This window comes from Mastigoproctus giganteus, chromosome 3 (assembly GCF_048544385.1).
Source record: "Mastigoproctus giganteus isolate SK-2022 chromosome 3, ASM4854438v1, whole genome shotgun sequence".
NCBI classification, from domain to species: domain Eukaryota; kingdom Metazoa; phylum Arthropoda; class Arachnida; order Uropygi; family Thelyphonidae; genus Mastigoproctus; species Mastigoproctus giganteus.
In genome coordinates this window covers 259,035,440-259,055,987 of record NC_143577.1, presented here as the reverse complement: position 1 = coordinate 259,055,987, position 20,548 = coordinate 259,035,440, and the positions used below count along the sequence as shown (strand labels likewise).

General features: G+C 39.7%; 1 protein-coding gene across 1 annotated transcript in view; it reads left to right on the top strand.

Moving 5' to 3' along the window:
• Positions 1–20,548, top strand: part of LOC150089104 (chorion peroxidase-like) — a 149,609-nt gene that overhangs the window by 45,135 nt on the left and 83,926 nt on the right. Inside the window, exon 4 of the mRNA XM_090371062.1 lies at positions 19,069–19,295. Within this exon, the coding sequence (XP_090227188.1) occupies positions 19,069–19,295 (227 nt within the window). The remainder of the gene's footprint in view (positions 1–19,068; positions 19,296–20,548) is intronic.

The following is a 20,548-nucleotide window of genomic DNA, read 5'->3' as shown; positions in this document are numbered from 1 at the left end:
TAGAGGGACAGGTTTGACATAATAAGATTTCCAGATTTCCGGTATGGTGCCTGTCTTTAAAAAACTTCTGGAAGATGTTTAAGAGAAGATCCACTATGTACACAGAGCACACCTTAACTATAAACAGCGGTATACCGTCAGGGCCCTTAGTAGCTTTGTTGGGCAGGCCATTTATGGCGTCAATGAGCTGCTGCTTAGTGAGAATAACATCATCCATGGCAGAAAGAGTGTTCTGGTTTACACTAGGTAGGGGCGAAAATTCAATGGTCGCATCTTGATGATCGAAAGAAATGCGAGTCCACTCCTCAAATAGCTTTTCATCCATATTGAGATGGTTGTTGCGCTTTGGGAAAATTCTCCTGGTTTTTGTAATTTGGGATAATATATACTGTTGATGTGCTCCTCTCTTGAAGCGAAGGAAACGAGCTCTCTCTCTTTTAAAGGTTTCGTGGTCTGTACTGCTTCTCGATTTTAACCATTTTCTATATGCCCTCTGCTTACTTCTAAAGGCAATTTTCATATCCGAATGGAACCACCGCTGGGTTCTCTCAGTAATTCTGACTTGTTTAGACGCTCCGATCGTGGCGATATGTCTCAATTGCTCAACTAGGGTCTGGATTGCTTCTTCAACACATAGCGACGATAAATTATCCCAATTAATGGTTGAGAGATGGTTGATAACTATATCAGGTTTCAGGAATTTTGGAGAAAAAATCAGATCAGAGTGAGTATCCGAATAGTAATTTCTAATTTTCTTTTCCGACAACGTTGGTATGGAGAAGGTACAGGTGATAGGTGAGTGATCTGATGAGAATGTGAAGGGGTTGGGTATGTTATTCCAGTTGGGGAAGTTGTGGAATACTAGGTCTAAAGCTTGACCTTTTCTCGTTGGCGGTGTGATATGTCTCGTTAGATATAAAGAATTCAAGGTTAACGTTAAGTCTTGTAGAGCTTTTACATGTCTTGGGACTGGCATATTGAAGTCTCCACCTACAACAGTTTGCTGAGTAGGGGCTAAGCTTGTTACTAACCAGGTCTGAAGTTCAATCCGTGTAACTTCGGAATGGTAAGGAGGGAGGTAAACCAAACAGAGTTGTATTTTCATTTGTCGGTTCATCAGCGTTACACACAAAGCTTCAAAGTTGTTAGACTGGCTTAGTTTAACTCTAGTCGCCTGCCACTGGATTGGAAAGAATATTTGGACGCCCCCTCCTCTTCCCATACCTCTACTATTTCCGATACCTTTGTAAGGGGGAGTTTTAAGAGGTATATCAATTTGTCGCTCATTTGTCAGCCAGGTCTCCGTTAAACAGATGATTAGAGTTAAAAGCTTTTGGAGGGAGTGGAGCTTATTAGATAAACTCCTGACATTTTGTAGGAAATATCGCAATTGCATAGTTTTATACTTGCTGACATAAAACTTTCATATTTCGTCTTACGATAATCGACAAATTATTTATCAAATTAATTTAAAATATATTTCTAAAAAACCGTGGGAATTTACATTTAATATTTCACATTCCAGCTTGGGCGGGCACGAGCGTCTAAATCCCAAAGTTATTTCGATTGGCTCTTTAGTCACTCAACGACACCGTAGTGTAATTTTAGCTATAATTTAAAACTTTACAGTAGTTTCGCCTTATACTGAGTTCAACGACTTATTCGTTCAACTTATTTTATACTTCAGTAGAGACTTCAGCTGTTGGCGAAATGAAGCCAAAATCGAGCAAAATTGAGCTTTTTAGAAAATAGATTTCTTTTGTAGGTGGTAGATGACTTTCATCAACCGGTGAAATACCGCCACTTTGCTTATTGGAGGCTTGAAGTGGTGAAACCCATGTTTAGTCTCTAGAGCAAAGTTTCTGGCATCCCCCTCCCCCCATACTTCTCCTTCGACCCATGCACGGTACTAAGTACTATAGGTTTTGATACCTTTCGTGTTTGGGGTTTTCAAAAAAAAAAAAAAAAAAAAAAGTCTCAAGACACACACCAAACGGATGGAAAAATAATATATTGCAACGCGTGCAATAAAGAGGTACGGAAATTAATTAATAAATATAATATCGGTGTAGATACACCATAGATAACTCTTAAAGAACAACTACGAAAGTAGCGTGAAAGGCATAATTTCTTCTGTATCTCATATTGTGCTCTTCCTTCACAACGAGTTGTCCATGTATTGCACTACCTCGAATAAGTAACGCTTCACTAATAGAGAAGACTATTGTTACTTGTTCTCAGTGAATACCATCACTCAGAAGGCACCGTTTCAAAGCTGGTTGGCTTTTCATCGGTGGGTGGTGGTAAGACAAGTAACAACAGTCTTCTCTATTAGTGAAGCGTTACTTATTCGAGGTAGTGCAATACGCGGGTAACTCGTTTTGAAGGAAGAGCACAATATGAGATACAGTTGAAATGATGCCTTTTACACTGCTATCGTAGTTGTTCTTTAAGAGTTATCTATGGTGTATCTACACCGATATTATATTGAACTTAAACTCTTAAATATTATGCCTTGTTGCATTTAGTTTATTTAAGAAAGTTAATTAATTACCTGGTAATAGATCTATCATAATTTTTATTTTTGGACGCTTTGATATATGGACATTCCAAATTTAATGCTCGTGCATATTTAGTTTTTTCGTATAAATCGGAAAATAATAATAATTCTTATAAATAATCTTAAATAAATATATAAATACATTTTTAAGGTTTCATGCGCGAAAGTATCCCAATTACAACAGCATAACGTTATAGCGTTATTGCACGAAGCGAACGTAAGGAGAAGGAGAATTTCAGGTGTGAAGGCAGATAGATATACTGTATAGCTAATTTTATTGTTGGAAAGCTTGATGCAGATGAACCGTTTAAATCGTATCTCCTTGCATCAAAGGTTCCGGATAAAACTAATCGTGCAGCTGTTGCTAGATTCACCTTTTGCAGTGATGCATCTGTATCATGGCAGCCAGTGCTACGTTGCCATTTTTGAACGAAGTCCCTCTGTTGTACCGTTTTGTTTCCGTTGTTGTGTGGGTGTTGTTTCCTTCATCATTTCTGTACCTCACGAAGTTCCTCACCAGGTATGCTTTTCCCATATGCAAAATTTCCCAAGTTTTAGAGGATGCGGCCGTTGAAGGACTTCTTCTAGCTCCCGATGTCATTAAGGCGTTTAATTTTGCCGCGATCACATCTTGTGATGTTGAGAGGTCCTTCTCTGCTTGCAAGCAAATAATAGCGGATGATAGAAGGAGATTTAACTCCAAAACATTTGGAGTGGATACAGGTATCGCAATGCCATGGAACGTACTTAGCAACTTAATTGTTAGTAGCCTAGTACCTCAGCCTATACATTTTGGTTTTTGTATGTTTAAAAAAAATTATTTTAATGTTTATATTTCAAAAAAAAAAACCTTGCAAATTGTGATATTTTCGTTATATTTCGTTAAATTTCTAACGTTATGTTAGAAATTTATATATAACGAGTCGTTGTACAACTTTAAAAGAATAAAAGAAGTAAATATTATCATTTATACGGTATGTAAAGGTAAATTATTTAGTCATATTTAAGGTTAAATTTACTGACATATTTTCATCACGTTTCGACATTTTTAAGGTTATAAAAATCCGAACCCTAGTCATTACCTTGTATATCGCCGCTCCCCCATTCCACTGCTTAACGTTTTTAGACACGCAAGGAACGGTTTCGATATTCACATTTATTTATTTTTTATCTTAATCAGCAAAGGTTGTTGAATCTCTGGTGTTGCTGTCGGCAGCACCGGATTAAAGTTTACAGCTTCAGTCTAGGGAAACACATTATATTTCTACGCATTAAAAAAGTTTTTCTCCTAGTGATATTTATTCGAGCCAATGGGAGAAGAGTGCGGGGCAATTACATCGCTACAAATGCGCGGTTAAATAATTACATAGGTCATTTCCTGATTAGATTTCGATCAGTGCGTTATTATAGTAGTATATTACTATAATGTTATTATTATACAAAACTATAGAAATATTTACATAAAACTAAAATATTTAAAAATACAAAATTATTTACAATCATACAATCTATATCAGGACGATGGCTCCCTTCTTCAACTGATATTAATATACAAAAACGTTACGATGGAACATCAAATGATGCTGAGCATGGTCATGTATTAGACAGTGAAGCACGTGCAGGAGGTTCGTGAACGTTAAATGGAGGGAACAAAATGGGTTATTGGGAAGAATCAGGCACATTCTTTTGACAATGTACAGTGTGTACGTAGGACTCATGCAAACGTTCGACACATTGCAAGACAACTGTCTCCATATAGTTTGTATATTTGTAAATAGTTTAGTATTTTGTAAATATTTTAAATATTTCTATAGTTTGTAAATATTTTAGTCCTGCTCTTTCGGATGCAACAATATTCCTCCTGCATTATGGAAACCGAAACAAAGGTCCTTTTCCATAGATGTAGCCGAGTGAAGTAGCACATGCTCTTTGAGTGAGCCTGGGTTCAAGCCCGTGACTGCTAAATACGATTAAATTTGTATTGATTAATTTATTGTAAACTCCATTGACCTGGTGGTCATGCCCAAGTATAAAGAAGAATTTTTCCTTCTTCTTTATACTCCAGGAGGGAAGGCTGAAGACTAGGGGTTGAAGTAGGAAGGAGAGGGGGTCGATAGTGATGGTGATCCCCATTTTTTTTTCATTGGGGCATGCCAATGCCCCACCAGAGTGAAAGTTTGAGGATTGTATTGTATTCTATGTATACATGTCAAGGGTGGCACCCAGACTAATGTCCATCTCCACCTATATATTCTGTGTCAATAAAAATAAAAAAATAAAAATAAACACAGGCCTCTTTGGCACCAGGGAGCAGGCACCATCTGAGTGCCTGACATCAGGTGCCCATCTGTAAGACATGATGCTGGGCCAGGGTCTACTGCTTTGTCAGTGCAATTTGCACCAAAAATCCCGCACCCACCAGAGGCAGTGCAATGCCGGTGGGTGCCATCAATCCCGCCCCCAGGCTGCCCAAACCTGGAAGCCAGCAAAAAAAATAATAAAAAATAAAATAAAATAACGTAAATAAAAAAGAAATATTAAAATAAAATAAAGTAATAAAAATAAATAAATAAGTAAATAAATAACACAAAAATAATTTAAGTAAATTAAAAAAAATAATAATAATAAAATAAAACAAAAAAATTAATTATTAATTAAATTTAAAATAAATAAATTCATTAAAAATTAAAGGAGGTAGCGTTCTCATATATCTTCTTCAAAATCGTAATATATCGGGTACCAGTTATATTAAAGGAGGCGGCAAAGAATTAAGAAACCCTTAGTCATAATTATGAGAGGTTCTGTGGACTCGGGGCAGGTACCCATTGACAGGAGATGTGCAAATGTGACCCCAATCCACAAAGGAGGATCAAAGGGAGACACAGGTAATTACAGACCTGTTAGTTTAACTTCTGTTCCAGGGAAATTAATGGAGGCACTGGTTAAAGAAGCACTGCAGGATCATCTAGACAAGACTTCAGTTACAGCTCAGACACAGCATGGGTTTGTTAAGGGGAAGTCTTGCCTGACCAGTTTGATTGGATACTATGATGTAGTCACAAAGTAACTGGATGAAAAGAATAACTTTGATATCATATATTTGGATCTTCGAAAGGCTTTTGATACTGTTGCACATGGAAGACTGCTGCACAAATTGGAGCAGTGTGGCATTGGAGGCAAATTGCTCTATGGATAAAGGGATAGTTGAGGGGGAGAAGACAGAGTGTGGTAATCAATGGACAATGCTCTTCGAGGACTAATGTTATTAGTGGAGTCCCTCGGGGTTCAGTGTTGGGTCCATTGTTATTTTCTGTATTTATAAATGACATTTATGATGGTATATCAGGCTTAATGCCCAAGTTTGCAGACGATACGAAGGTTGGCACGGTTGTTAAAGACACTAATGACACGATGTTGCAGCAGCGTCGTGATACTAACGACACGACGCTGCAGAAACAGGATCTAGAAAAGTTGAGCAGATGGACTGAGAGGTGTCAAATGAAGTTTAACATTGACAAATGTAAAGTACTACATATGGAAAGAAGTAACCTCAGAGTAACGTATCACCTCTGTGGTACTACGCTGACAGTTTTAGAGAATGAAAAGGACCTGGGGGTAATTGTGCAGGCAGATATAAAATTCTGAGCTGTGCAGACGGTCTGCAAGAGTATCTCATGGTGTGTTGTCAATGATATACAAGATTTTTTCTAGCAGGGATAAGGAGGTGATTATCCCCTTATATAAGGCAATGGTCAAGCCACACCTTGTGTACCGTATACAGGTCTGGAGGCCTCATTTTAAGAAGAATGTAGATCTGTTGGAACGAGTACAGAGAAGGGCAACAAGATTAGTGAATGGAACGAAGGGTTGCTCTTACGAAGAAAGGCTTAACTTTTTCAGATTACAGTGTCTTGAGACTGAATCCGATTACTTCGCACTTGGGATGTAATCTGATTGTGGTGTATAAAGCCTTGAATGGTTTGAGCATGCTCAATGCTGATGGAATTCTTCCTCTTGCTCAGAATAATCACCTGAGTGGGCATAAATTCAAATTGAGGAACGACAATTGTAGACGTTTGCCTTTAGCCAGTGGGTAGTTGGTTGGTGGAATAGACTTCCATCTCTTGTTGTGGAAGTTGATAGCCTAAATAAATTTAAGGCCGTGCTGGACAGGTATCTGAAACGAACTGAGTGATGAAATCGGAGCGTTTTTTTTTTTAATTTTAATTTAATTTAATTTTTTTCTTTTTTGGCTGATGCTGCATAAGCTTGCTTTCTTGCATCATGATCATCAGCCATTTTCAATCCACTGCAGGATGAAGTCCTCTCCAGGAACTTTCCAGTTCCTTCTAATTTGAGCACTGGCCATCCATTTACTACCCAAAAACTCATGAATTTCATCTATCCATCTCAGCCTTTGTCTTCCAGGTTTTCTTCTAGCTCCTCTTCGGTACCATTCTGTTATTTTCTTAGTGCATCTGTCATCATGTCTTCGAGCTATGTGTCCTGCCCAAGACCATTTTAGCGATGTCGTAGTTGTAGACAAGTCCCACCATTGCCTAAGACGCACCTGGTTGGAATCGTTAAGTATAAAATGCTCGGATACCTCGTTGAACAGGAACAGTGGTTGTCAACTTAACCCCATCACAGAAGCAGTAATTCTGTCCATAGACAAACGCTGGCCACGTCACCACCATACGTCACAGCCACAAACATCAACAAACAATTAACCATGTGCCTCACGCACCATCCTGGGAGCGCATCTCTATTCCAACTGCCATTCGAAGTATTTTAATCTGATGAAGGCTGCCACCCAGCCGAAAGCTAATTCATTTATCATAGTTTTAATGCTCTGTGTAACAAAAATAAAATAAAAATTTCCTTACTTATCTATACAACATGCATTTAATTAACTGTATGTTTCCCTAAATCTCACTTAATATTTATCTATCTTCCCTGCAGTCCTTTGCAATTACATAGAGGTAAATTCGTTGTTTAACCACTTACTTCTGGGGATTTGGATCTTACCGCTAATACAACGTGTGGCCTGTGACTTTCTGCTCTGCGTCGGGTCCTCCATTGGTTTGGGAACGTTCATCTGGAATTCTAAACTTTGCCAGGGACACTTTTCGCTTTGCCGATCATCCTGGTGTCGTATCCTTCTTTGCTGTGCCGGATCATTCAGTAGGGGGTCGCTTCCCATCACTTTATTTCTACAGGACGGTACGGTGTTCTTCTGTTAGCATTATCTCGCTGCCCTCCTTTCAAATATATTTCTCGGTGGACGCTTTCGGACTTCAATGTTCCATCTCGAGAAAGTTCCCCTTTCCGTAACTTATCTACACTTTGTTAAAGCTATCAGAATTTAGTGAACTCACCATAACTGGTTCTACTGGTGGATCGCTTCCGGGGACTGTTTCCTGGGCCTATCTTTCCAAAAACACCCTTTTCGCCCTCCAAAGAAACTTCATCACTCCTTCTAAAATATACCACTCCAAAAAAACTTCATCACTCTCCGAAAAAACTTTATCGCCTTCTGAAAAAAACTTTATCACATATCGAAAAACTTTATCATCTCTGAAAAACTTTATCACCCATTTTTTTGCGCGAGCTCTTCCCCTTTTATTTCCCAAAATTTTGTAATGCCCCTCCTTTCTTCGACCAATCATTTCTATCTGACCATGATCGTCTCCATTCTCATTTGCCTATGACCCATGACAGGATGGTCGAGCTCCTTCCGGTGTAGAGAGGACTTCCGTTTCTAGAGAATTCTCGAATATTCTGGAAGGTGATCGAAATTTCGGAGCTCAGTATCATCCAGAAAACACCTGCGTCCATTTACTTGATTCGTCTCGCCCCGCCTGCTCTGTTTGCAGTAAACAAGAACGCTCCCCCCCACTGGTACCCCTATTGTCATCTCTGGAGCAATCCGTCCCTTGCCATTCTATCAGTTTACCCCCCACTGTTCCGTCTTGCTATCTTCGCTTGCTGTTTCCGGTGTGGGCACTGATCGTATATCTGTTTCTAATGTTTATTTTCACGGTGTATTTGCTTTTACATTAACTATAGACCCCACTTAATTAAATTCCATTAGCGTGAGACCCGCTATCTTAAACAATATTTGTGATTTTAAGTGTTTTCTTTTGAGGTTTACAATATCACTCAATCTAGCGTTCTATCATTAATTATATAGACATTTAATTTAATTTGTAAGACTTTGTGTCTTACAATCGTCAACCCTTGCCAGAAAAATTTATGCATGTGTAAATTTTTCTATTCTAATACACCCTTTCCCGCAATTTTGGTCCACTGTATATCTATTTACCGATCCCCTTTATATACAGCTTCTTGTGCTTCACTATCCTCTGACGCCAAAATCACCTCGGTGACGCCTCCCATAATCAGTATTTCTAGTTTTCCTCAAAGATTATCTATATTCATTAGAAAACCAATTGCTTGACCCACTGCTAAATTTCGAAACTATACTAATCCAGTGTCTACCTGTTTACCTCCCATAGCTGTATGTGACGCCCTTAGCATTCTCTATAAAAATATATACATATACACAATCTAAATATATTAGGCCAACTAAATCTACTCCCATCCCATATTTTCATCGAATAAACCTCCTAAATACATTTGCTGCATCCTGTTTATTTCCTCCAACTTGTGGATCCTTTCCCTATTGGAATTTTCTGTTCTGTGTTTCCAGTCCTTCGATTCCTTTGAGCTCTGTTGTTGCCTTTAATTGATTGCGATTCTCTTCATTGCCACTTTCTTCCACTTTATATAAAAGTTGGCTATCTTCATGTCTCTCTTCCATTCGAGACGTTTTCTTTCCAGAATTTACATTAACTCTTTCTCTCATTTCCAAGACTCCCACGTGTAACATCCTTCCACTTTCCTGGCACTTGCTCTCATTAGTCCTATTAGTTTTGTTCCTATTCTTTAATTCCCTTAATTCTTCTTGAGCAATCAGAACCTTATCAATAGTGTTTGCCTTACGCCTTTCTGATTCCTTCACACTCCTTCCGTTCGAAGATTCCCCTCTTTTTGTCTCATACTGCACTCTGCCGCCTGCATTTCGCCTTCTATCTACTTTAGGACTCTCAGGGGTATCACTACCGAAGTTAATGCTGCCCCTGCCCAGATCTATCTTGGCTCCTAATTTCTTTAGTAAGTCCGTTCCTAGTATCGCGTCATGTCGACGACTGTTTACCCTGTTTGCCACTAAATATGAATGGGGCACCATGTTTTCACATCCCCGTAGTCTTATCTTGTCTCTAACTATATAATCGGTGTAAATTTCTTCAGCACCTACCCCCTCCACTAGAACTTTGCGGCAACATCTCACATCTCCCTTATTTGACCCTTTGTAGAATCTGATGAGGTAATCCCACATTAAAATAAACCTTGAGGCTCCTGTGTCCACCAGAAATTTACCTGGTACCCCTCCTAAGCTGCCCTTTACATATAACAGGTCGTTTCCCCTGCCATTATCACTTACAGCACCTAAAGATATGTTTTTTCCTTTGGTTGTGTTTATGTGTAATGCTTGCCTCTCCCAGCGGGCGTGTCTAAAAGATCTATGTCTCTTAACTACGGCATTGTTAATACGCTCTCGTTCATTCCTGTACTGACAATGTTTAGCGCAATGCCTTTGCTCCCTTTGCTTGTCCATGTTTCTGGGGTTTTTAAAGTGTGGGTACCTGTCTCGTTCCCAATACTCTCCCCTTTCCCAGTTATCTTTAGCACCCCATCTCACTTTGCAGTCGCGGGTCCAATGGTCGGTGTTCTGGCACCTATAACACCATTTACGACCCCCATCCTTGTCTCTCCCCTCGTTTGTTCGTGAATTTAATTCTCTACCCAATCTTTGTTTCACTTCAGCTTGTTGCGGATCTTCCCTAGCATCATTGCTTAAAGAGAGCCTTTCCATCATCCATTCCATCTTCCTTTCGATGCTATTTAAATGTTTAGATAACCCTTCGATTTCATTTCCCCACTCCTTTGATTCCTTCCCTGTTTCTGGCTGTTTTCTGTCGGTCACTGCGTTTATTTCCTTTGCCCCCGTATTTCTACTAAAGTTTTCAAGTCTTTCTTCTTCTAATGAGAGAGTGTACGCTTCCGTTAATGTTTCTGGTTTTTTCCTTAGTACTTCCTTTTTAAAATTGTGCCTGAGCCCTGTGATGAATTGCCCTGTTAGTATCTTCTCGAACGCCTGTTTCTCCGATTCTGATGTTTCTGTATTTATTTTTAAATTTAGAAGTCGCTGGTGGAATTCGCTTACTGTTTCGCGAGTGGTCTGCGTGTATCCTCCCAATTTTCCTATGCTGGTTAACAAGTCATTCTTTCTCCCAAATAATTTTCTTAATGTTTCAGTAAATCTGTGGAGCGTTTCTACTTCTTCTGCCACTGTAGCCTGCCTGTATTTTTCTAATGCCTGTCCTTCTAATTTAAATTCCCCTATAGTTATGATATCAATATCGCTTAACTCTTCCCTATCCTTAATTAGCTTTAATTTATTAATGAATTTTTCCACTCTTTCACCTGATTCCCCCTTAAATGGTTTCAAATACTCACTGTATTTGATTTGCCCTGACCCCTTGGCTACGATGCTTACCATTCTCACCTCTGGATCTTCTTGGCCTTCGTATTCCTTACTGTGGCCCCCAATATTTTCGCAATCCTCACCGCGTCTCCTACCCTTTCTTGGCATTTTTATATTTATTACTCTCTAGCTATCAACTTTAACTAATCAATAAGTCTCCCGCTTAATCTTTCTACCATTCCTTACCTATATTAGATAATCCAATTCACATTTACCTGCTTGATCAATGATCAATTTGCCAAAATTCAACAACCAATAATTATAAAAATTAATTTTTAATTTTAATAATTAAAAAATCAATAATTATCTTTATATCTACACTTATCTATCCTTGAAGTTTACCTGATCAATCTCAATAATTAATTCAATGGTACATAAATAATAATTTCCAATTCAATGCTAAATCAATACTTGCCTATTCAAATCCACAGTTATTTACCTGTTCAATCTATAATCCACTGAATAATACATGAATAATTCTAACTTACACTTTCTGGCTCGCCAGCTGAATTTTACAGTTTCAGCAACTGATTATAATGAATATTTGTTTTGTCATTCCTAAACACAGCCTTCCGTTGAGGAGTTTTCCTGGCTGGCATATCGCCAATTGTGGGGGTGGGGTTTTTTTTTTATTATTATTCTGTATTATTTATTACAGTATTTATTATTATTTATATTCTTAAAAATCCCCACTTTGCATCTGACTTGTTATCTCACAGAAGAATTCCGGTTCTGAGGGAGTTTCTATATTAGTGCACTCCTCCTTTGGGTTTTGCTGTGTGTTCAGAAATGACCAAACGCTATTTGCATTAAGTGAAATACAATCAGTTTATTATACATACTTACAAATAAAAGATAAGACAAATCATTACACATTATTCACTTCATATATAGGTACAGGGCATGGATCACGTTCCTGGTCATTAAGCTCTCCCATCCATCATCTTCTTCTTACTATAGGCCCACTAACATCTCGTACGATCAGTTTAATTTAACTCTTTCTTAATTACAATTGACATTTATTATTTATTTATTTATATCTTCCTTTTTCATACCTATCTAGCACAATCCTACATTCTTCTTCATGGTTGAAACAATTCTTCTTCTGGAATTATGTCCACTCTACAAACTATTCTATTCTATTCTCTCCCCAGCACTTTAAAGTTACATGTTAATGAAATATACATGGAATTATTTATTTCTTCATTCCCTCAGGTAAACTTCAGCATATAGCGACTAATTTCTCTACTTCAGTAACATTATATAAATAACATACAACTGTACCTGCTCTATAGGCTAACCCGTCCAAAATTATTACTTTTACTTCATTAATTGATCGGTAAATAGACCACAACTGTAAACCATCCTTCATTAAACTATTTCTATGATATTTCCTTACTTACATAATAAAACACGCCTGCGTGCTCTGGATTCATAATTTATTTTATTTTTGTTACACAGAGCATTAAAACTATGATAAATGAATTAGCTTTCGGCTGGGTGGCAGCCTTCATCAGATTAAAATACTTCGAATGGCAGTTGGAATAGAGATGCACTGCCAAGATGGTGCGTGAGGCACGTGGTTAATTGTTTGTTGATGTTTGTGGCTGGGACGTATGGTGGTGACGTGGCCAGCGTTTGTCTATGGACAGAATTACTGCTTCTGTGATGGGGTTAAGTTGACAACCACTGTTCCTGTTGAACGAGGTATCCGAGCATTTTATACTTAAAGATTCCAACCAGGTGCGTCTTAGGTAATGGTGGGACTTGTCTACAACTACGACATCAGATCCCATGGTTTTACGGCCTGCCGAAAGTGCACAAAGAAGGCACGCCACTAAGACTTATTGTATCCTGCTGTGGATCACCGACTTACGAGCTGTCTAAATTTGTCTCGAGACTTCTTTCTCCTCTAGTTGGCAAGACCACCTACACCGTCTCCAACAGTGTTGAGCTCATAGAAAGGATCCGCACTATATCCATCTCGCAAGATCAAGTCATGGCATCGTTCGATGTCGTATCACTCTTTACCTCCATCCCTGTGGAACTTGCCATCTCTTGCGCAAAACAACTCTTGGATAATGATGGAACCCTCAGCGACAGAACTAAGCTGATGCCTGATGACATTTCTGCCGCCCTCAGACTGTGCTTAACAGGGGGTGCAATCATGTTTAATGGTTTAATGGGTTCCCCTGTCAGCTCGGTCACAGCAAACATCGTGATGGAGGAGTTAGAGGGACGTGCGTTTACACACGCACCGGATCACATTGCCTTTTGGTGTCGCTACGTAGACGATGTGTTCGTAGTGATCCCTAGAGACTCAGGTCAGCGACTCCTAACCCACCTCAACTCACTGTCGCCCTTCATAAAATTCACGATTGAGCTGGAGTCGAACAACTCTATACCATACCTAGATACACTTGTCCGGCGCGAAGACACATGCTTGAAGACGACAGTTTATCGTAAGCCTATGTGTGCTGGCCAATTTACCAACTTCCAGTCAGCACGCGCACGGGGCCACCTCCTCTCAACCGCCCGAACCTTGCTAACTCGCGCCTGGACACACTCCAGCTCTGCAGATGAAAGGTGCAAAGAGATCACCAGAGTCAAAGTAGACCTTACGAGGTGTGGCTACCCCATCGATGTCCTTAACAGATGTGATCTACAAGCACGCGACAACGTGACGACCAACAGCAACGCCAACAGTGACGAGTCTTCCACGAGGGCATTCATCCCATACTACCCCAACCTGTCACAGCAGATCGGTAGAATCCTAAGATCGCATGGGGTAAAGTGCATCCAACTCCCAGGAAAGAAACTGCGTTCTCTCCTTTCCAACATAAAAACACCTGTACCCACCCTTCTACAGAGTGGTGTGATCTATCGCATCTCTTGCCGTGACTGCACGAGCTGCTACTTTGGAGAGACTGGACGTCGTCTCGAGAAACGCCTCTCAGAACATAAAAGGGCGATCCGTTTGGCGGATGTAGAACACTCAGCTATTGCCGAGCATGTCTGGACAACCCACCACGACATCGACCCACACCGCGATGTCGTAGTTGTAGACAAGTCCCACCATTGCCTAAGACGCACCTGGTTGGAATCGTTAAGTATAAAATGCTCGGATACCTCGTTGAACAGGAACAGTGGTTGTCAACTTAACCCCATCACAGAAGCAGTAATTCTGTCCATAGACAAACGCTGGCCACGTCACCACCATACGTCACAGCCACAAACATCAACAAACAATTAACCATGTGCCTCACGCACCATCCTGGCAGCGCATCTCTATTCCAACTGCCATTCGAAGTATTTTAATCTGATGAAGGCTGCCACCCAGCCGAAAGCTAATTCATTTATCATAGTTTTAATGCTCTGTGTAACAAAAATAAAATAAAAATTTCCTTACTTATCTATACAACATGCATTTAATTAACTGTATGTTTCCCTAAATCTCACTTAATATTTATCTATCTTCCCTGCAGTCCTTTGCAATTACATAGAGGTAAATTCGTTGTTTAACCACTTACTTCTGGGGATTTGGATCTTACCGCTAATACAACGTGTGGCCTGTGACTTTCTGCTCTGCGTCGGGTCCTCCATTGGTTTGGGAACGTTCATCTGGAATTCTAAACTTTGCCAGGGACACTTTTCGCTTTGCCGATCATCCTGGTGTCGTATCCTTCTTTGCTGTGCCGGATCATTCAGTAGGGGGTCGCTTCCCATCACTTTATTTCTACAGGACGGTACGGTGTTCTTCTGTTAGCATTATCTCGCTGCCCTCCTTTCAAATATATTTCTCGGTGGACGCTTTCGGACTTCAATGTTCCATCTCGAGAAAGTTCCCCTTTCCGTAACTTATCTACACTTTGTTAAAGCTATCAGAATTTAGTGAACTCACCATAACTGGTTCTACTGGTGGATCGCTTCCGGGGACTGTTTCCTGGGCCTATCTTTCCAAAAACACCCTTTTCGCCCTCCAAAGAAACTTCATCACTCTCCGAAAAAACTTTATCGCCTTCTGAAAAAAACTTTATCACATATCGAAAAACTTTATCATCTCTGAAAAACTTTATCACCCATTTTTTTGCGCGAGCTCTTCCCCTTTTATTTCCCAAAATTTTGTAATGCCCCTCCTTTCTTCGACCAATCATTTCTATCTGACCATGATCGTCTCCATTCTCATTTGCCTATGACCCATGACAGGATGGTCGAGCTCCTTCCGGTGTAGAGAGGACTTCCGTTTCTAGAGAATTCTCGAATATTCTGGAAGGTGATCGAAATTTCGGAGCTCAGTATCATCCAGAAAACACCTGCGTCCATTTACTTGATTCGTCTCGCCCCGCCTGCTCTGTTTGCAGTAAACAAGAACGCTCCCCCCCACTGGTACCCCTATTGTCATCTCTGGAGCAATCCGTCCCTTGCCATTCTATCAGTTTACCCCCCACTGTTCCATCTTGCTATCTTCGCTTGCTGTTTCCGGTGTGGGCACTGATCGTATATCTGTTTCTAATGTTTATTTTCACGGTGTATTTGCTTTTACATTAACTATAGACCCCACTTAATTAAATTCCATTAGCGTGAGACCCGCTATCTTAAACAATATTTGTGATTTTAAGTGTTTTCTTTTGAGGTTTACAATATCACTCAATCTAGCGTTCTATCATCAATTATATAGACATTTAATTTAATTTGTAAGACTTTGTGTCTTACACATTCTTTTGGTGAGTGTCCAAGTTTCACTTCCATAAGTCATGGTGGGGAGTACACATTGGTTCATTATTTGACACATCAGACAAACTGGGATATTGCTCCTCAGTATGTGACTATATTTGCTGAATGCTATCCATCCAAAATTTATTCTTCTCTTGACTTCCACCCATTTATCATTATTAAAGCTAATAACTTATCTCAGATAATTATATGACTCCACCTTTTCAATTACTGCTCCTTCAATCATTACGTCCCTTTCTGTGGAACTATTTTCCTTTCCCTTTTCTGTGGCACTTATTCATCATTATTTTTGTTTTAGCCATATTCATCTTTAGTCCAAAATCCTTACTAACTCTGCACAACTGATTAAGATTTTCCTCTAAATCTTTTGGATCATGGCTTATGACCACGATGTCATCTGCAAATTGTAAATGGTTTAGGTACTCTCCGTTCACATTGACTCCTTTCTGCGACCAGTCTAATCTTCTGAAAGCTTCCTCAAGGGCAGCAGTAAACAGCTTCGGAGATATTGTGTCTCTTTGTCGAACTCCTTTCTCGATTTTAAATTTGCTACTGTCTTTGTCTAGTCTAATAAAGGATGTAGCACTCTCATATATTTTCTTCAAAATCATAATATATGGAGTATCTATGCCTTGTCTTTCCAGTGCCCGAAACATTGCCTTATGCTGTATGGAGTCAAATTCCTTTTCATAATCCACAAATGCCAGGCATAATGGTGTTTTATATTCATTTGCTTTCTCCATTACTTGCGATATTACGTGAAGGTGATCCATAGTTGAGAGACTGGTTCTACAGGAATGGGATACGCTAAAATAGAAAGGGTGTAAGAATCTTTGCTGATGCTATAGAGGCAGTGTTGGGTGGGTCGGAAAACTGCTAACTTGGTGTTCTAATAGGTTAAAAGTAGCTGTAGGCAGAGGTGAAGGTGATTTTTGCACAACTTCTATTAGAATAAGCAGCGGCCTGGAGCGAGGGGCGTTGGGGGTTTCAGGGACCGGTGGCAGTCATCGTGAAGCAGGTGGGTATATGGGATGTGTTAGGGTAACTAATAATAAGAATAGGTGCACGTATACTTGCATGTATACCAATGCTACAAGTATAGTAAATAAATTTGATGAATTTGAAGTGTTGGTCAAGACATCAAAGGCAGATATTGTTGGGATAGCAGAGACGTGATATCACACAGATATAATCAGTGCAGAATCGGAATTTGGAGAGTACCATGTATACAGAAAGGATAAACAAGACAGGAAAGAAGGAGGGGTTATGCTGTTAATTAAGAAAAACATAAAATCAAAGGAAGTGCATCCAGTTTAAATAGATGGACAGTGCAATGTTGAGTCTGTTTGGTGTGACATAAGCACTGGGGAAGCAAAAATAAGGATAAGAGTGTGTTATAGGCCTAATTACTCGAATGAGTACAACGAACAATTGTACAGAGAAATATAGTGAGCTAGTAAATGAGAATGTCTCATAATGGGGGATTTTAACTTCCCAGATATTGACTGGAACTTGTGGATTGGTCATTTGCACACTAGCAAGACTTTCTGGATTTATTTGGATGACTGTTTCCTGCAGCAGCATGTTCGAGAGGCCGTCCCTGGTTATATTTTCTTTGTAACTTTATAATTTTAATATTTTCCGCAAAACAACGAATTACAGATAACCCCCGATTTACGGGGATTCGCTTTTAAGCGATTTGTTTGGAAGAGCAACCGCACAGCTATGGTGACGCAAATAATTTTTGAAGACTGGTTCAAAAATTATTTTTGTTCATCGGTTAAGGATTATTGTTCTAAAATTGGTGTCGAACCTCGAGCTTTACTGCTATTAGATAACGCTCCTGGTCATCCTCTTAATTTGGAATCACTTAGTGATTTTCCAACTCAAATTGAATTCGTACCTCCCAATATTGGAGACGTGGTATCACACAGATATAAGCAGTGCAGAATTGGAATTTGGGGAGTACCATGTATACAGAAAGGATAGACAAGACGCCAATTTTGCAGCCTATGGATCAAGAAGTAATAGCCACATTCAAGGCGTACCATTCAGGGCGAACATTCCAACGGTTAATTGCAGACACTGATGGTCTAGACAAGGACAGTATGAGAGAGTGGCGGAAAAAATGTAGCATCCTACAGGCAACTCATAACATAGATGAATCATATAAAGAAGTTTGAACATCTTGCTTAAAAGGAGTATGGAAAAAATTATTCCCTGAAAGTGAAGCGCGCTCACCCTCAGATACAATTCCCGGAATTGTCGAAGAGATGAGTAACATGGCAACTGAAGTAGGTGTAACAACGGATGATCTGAATGAATTACTAAATGCCCACAGTCAACCTCTGACAAATGAAGAGCTGCAAGACCTACAATTTAGTGAGGCACTCATATAAAAAGAATCGATCATTGTAAATTCGCACGATCAGTGAATGATTTGTTAGAGGAGCATTACAGTGATTTTGCAAGTGTAGATGCAGTTAGACACTGCGATCAGCTGATGTTATAAGCAAATTTTATGAACAAAATATAGGCGAGCGAGACAGACCACGTTGGATTCGTATTTTGGAAAAAATAAAATAAATCTGCTACGCCATAAATGAGTTCTGCGTGATTTTTGTTCTAAGTCATTATTTGTTTCAAGATATTTTGTACACCGCATTAATATGAGAAAAGAAAAAGAAATCAATAAAAACAGTCAAAAGACGTGAAATAATCCGGTATTCCCCGTATAACACGGAAAATCGCTTTACGCAGATTTCTTGGAACGAATCCCCTGCGTAAGACGAAGGTTGCCTGTATAGAGTCTGGAACTCGTAACGTATAGTTACATTAAGAATTCATTTAATTTAATTATGCTCATTCGAATCAGCGCAGTGGGTTTATTAATTAAATATTACTTTAGTAAAGTATACTGACCTTTTCACAGCGGTCACCTTTGGCAATTCCGAACATGTTCCGTTTCGCACTAGTTCTGGCCTAGCAGTTCTGCAAAGCTATCAGAAAATATTATCGGACATCGTGAATTAAAAACACCCACACAACAGAAAGCATCAGCGGTGGGTGGTGCGAGCAGTCCTTCGTTTAATGCGAACTTTACTGGCAGTTTATTCTTAATTTCCACATCAACGACTGTTCACAACGAACTTTCCTTTTTCAGATTCCTGCTCACGAAGGAAGAAGCGACGTTCGGGTTACCCTCGATACCCATCCCCGTGCAGAGTAATCTTCGGAGCAGTTCGTGTGGTCCACGAGTCCAGATGGGCCCTTGCAATCCCCTAGCACGGTATCGGACGCTGGATGGAAGTTGCAACAACTTGAACAATCCTGACTGGGGAAGGGCCCACACGTGCTACAGGAGGCTGCTCCCTAACGCATATGAAGACGGTGAGTAAGCCTTTGATCTTTACTGCGCAGGAGAAATGAACAAGGGGAACATCTGCCCCCCCCCTTTTTTGTTAAGCTGTGGAGTACCTGGAAAAAATATCCCCTCTTCCCAATCCCTTTTAGGAAGGAGGTGAAAAGAGATTTGTGTTCATCTAGAAGTAATTGTGATAGAAAGATGACTTTATTTGTTTGATGAAATATGAAATATCTGTTGAAACCACAGATTATAATTTCGATATCACAATTTGTTTTTGTTTTTGTTTTTTGCAGCGCTGGATGAAGTGGCCTCACTCACAATGGATAAAGCGTAATACAGATCAGGTATTCGGTTCCTCTTTCATCGCTAAAAAAATCCACGAAGGAATGGTCTCTGTTTATGGAGAAGACTGTCCAGGTTACAGTGTTGTTGCACATTGGTATAAACAATCCTGCAAGATTGCCGTATTAGCATCAAAGAATTAGCTGCAGAGCTCCAAATTAGTGTAGAATCTGTGGAAAACATTGAGAGTTCATTGACAGTTGCACATGAGTAAAATGTCTGCTAGATGGGTTCCTTGACTTGCTCCCTTACGAGAAGGAACAGGCACAATGTGCACACGAAATGTTGTCGATCTGCCAGGAAAAGCAACAGGAATTATTTTCTAGGATGAAACTTGGATCCATTACTGTGGCCCAGAATGCATAATTACCACCACCCAAAATGGCAAAGGCGCAACCAAGTGCTGACAAGATAATGGTGTCAGTTTTTTGGAATTAGTTTGTTGGATGATATGTGCTACTATAAAAGAAAAAAAGACTGAAAAACTGTCAAAAGGTGCTCACCTGCTCCACGATAATGCATCTGCGCATTCCTCTCATGCTGCAGTGAGGTGTTCCCAAGAATGTGGGTCTGAAATATTGCCTTATCCTGCTTATTCCCCTTGCACCCTCGAATTTCTTCCTCTTTCCTGCCCTGAAGTCCTTTCTTCGTGGGAAACCCTTGGCTGCTGATGTGTCATTTTGTCTGGTGACCAGGTTGAAAGGTGAAATGGTGTTCATTTTAACCTTCTATCACTACTACTTCTCAGTGCAGAATACAAATCTCTTTTGAACCCCGTTGCACAATAATAAAGTGTGTAAGGTAATCATCAACGATTGGAAAAATTATCGCGTAGATGTACCGTACGACATCATGTGGCGAGTTAACACGTGCAACAACTTCTACGCTACTAAGCGTAGCAGCTGTTGTGTTTTTGCAGAATTGTACGCGCTTG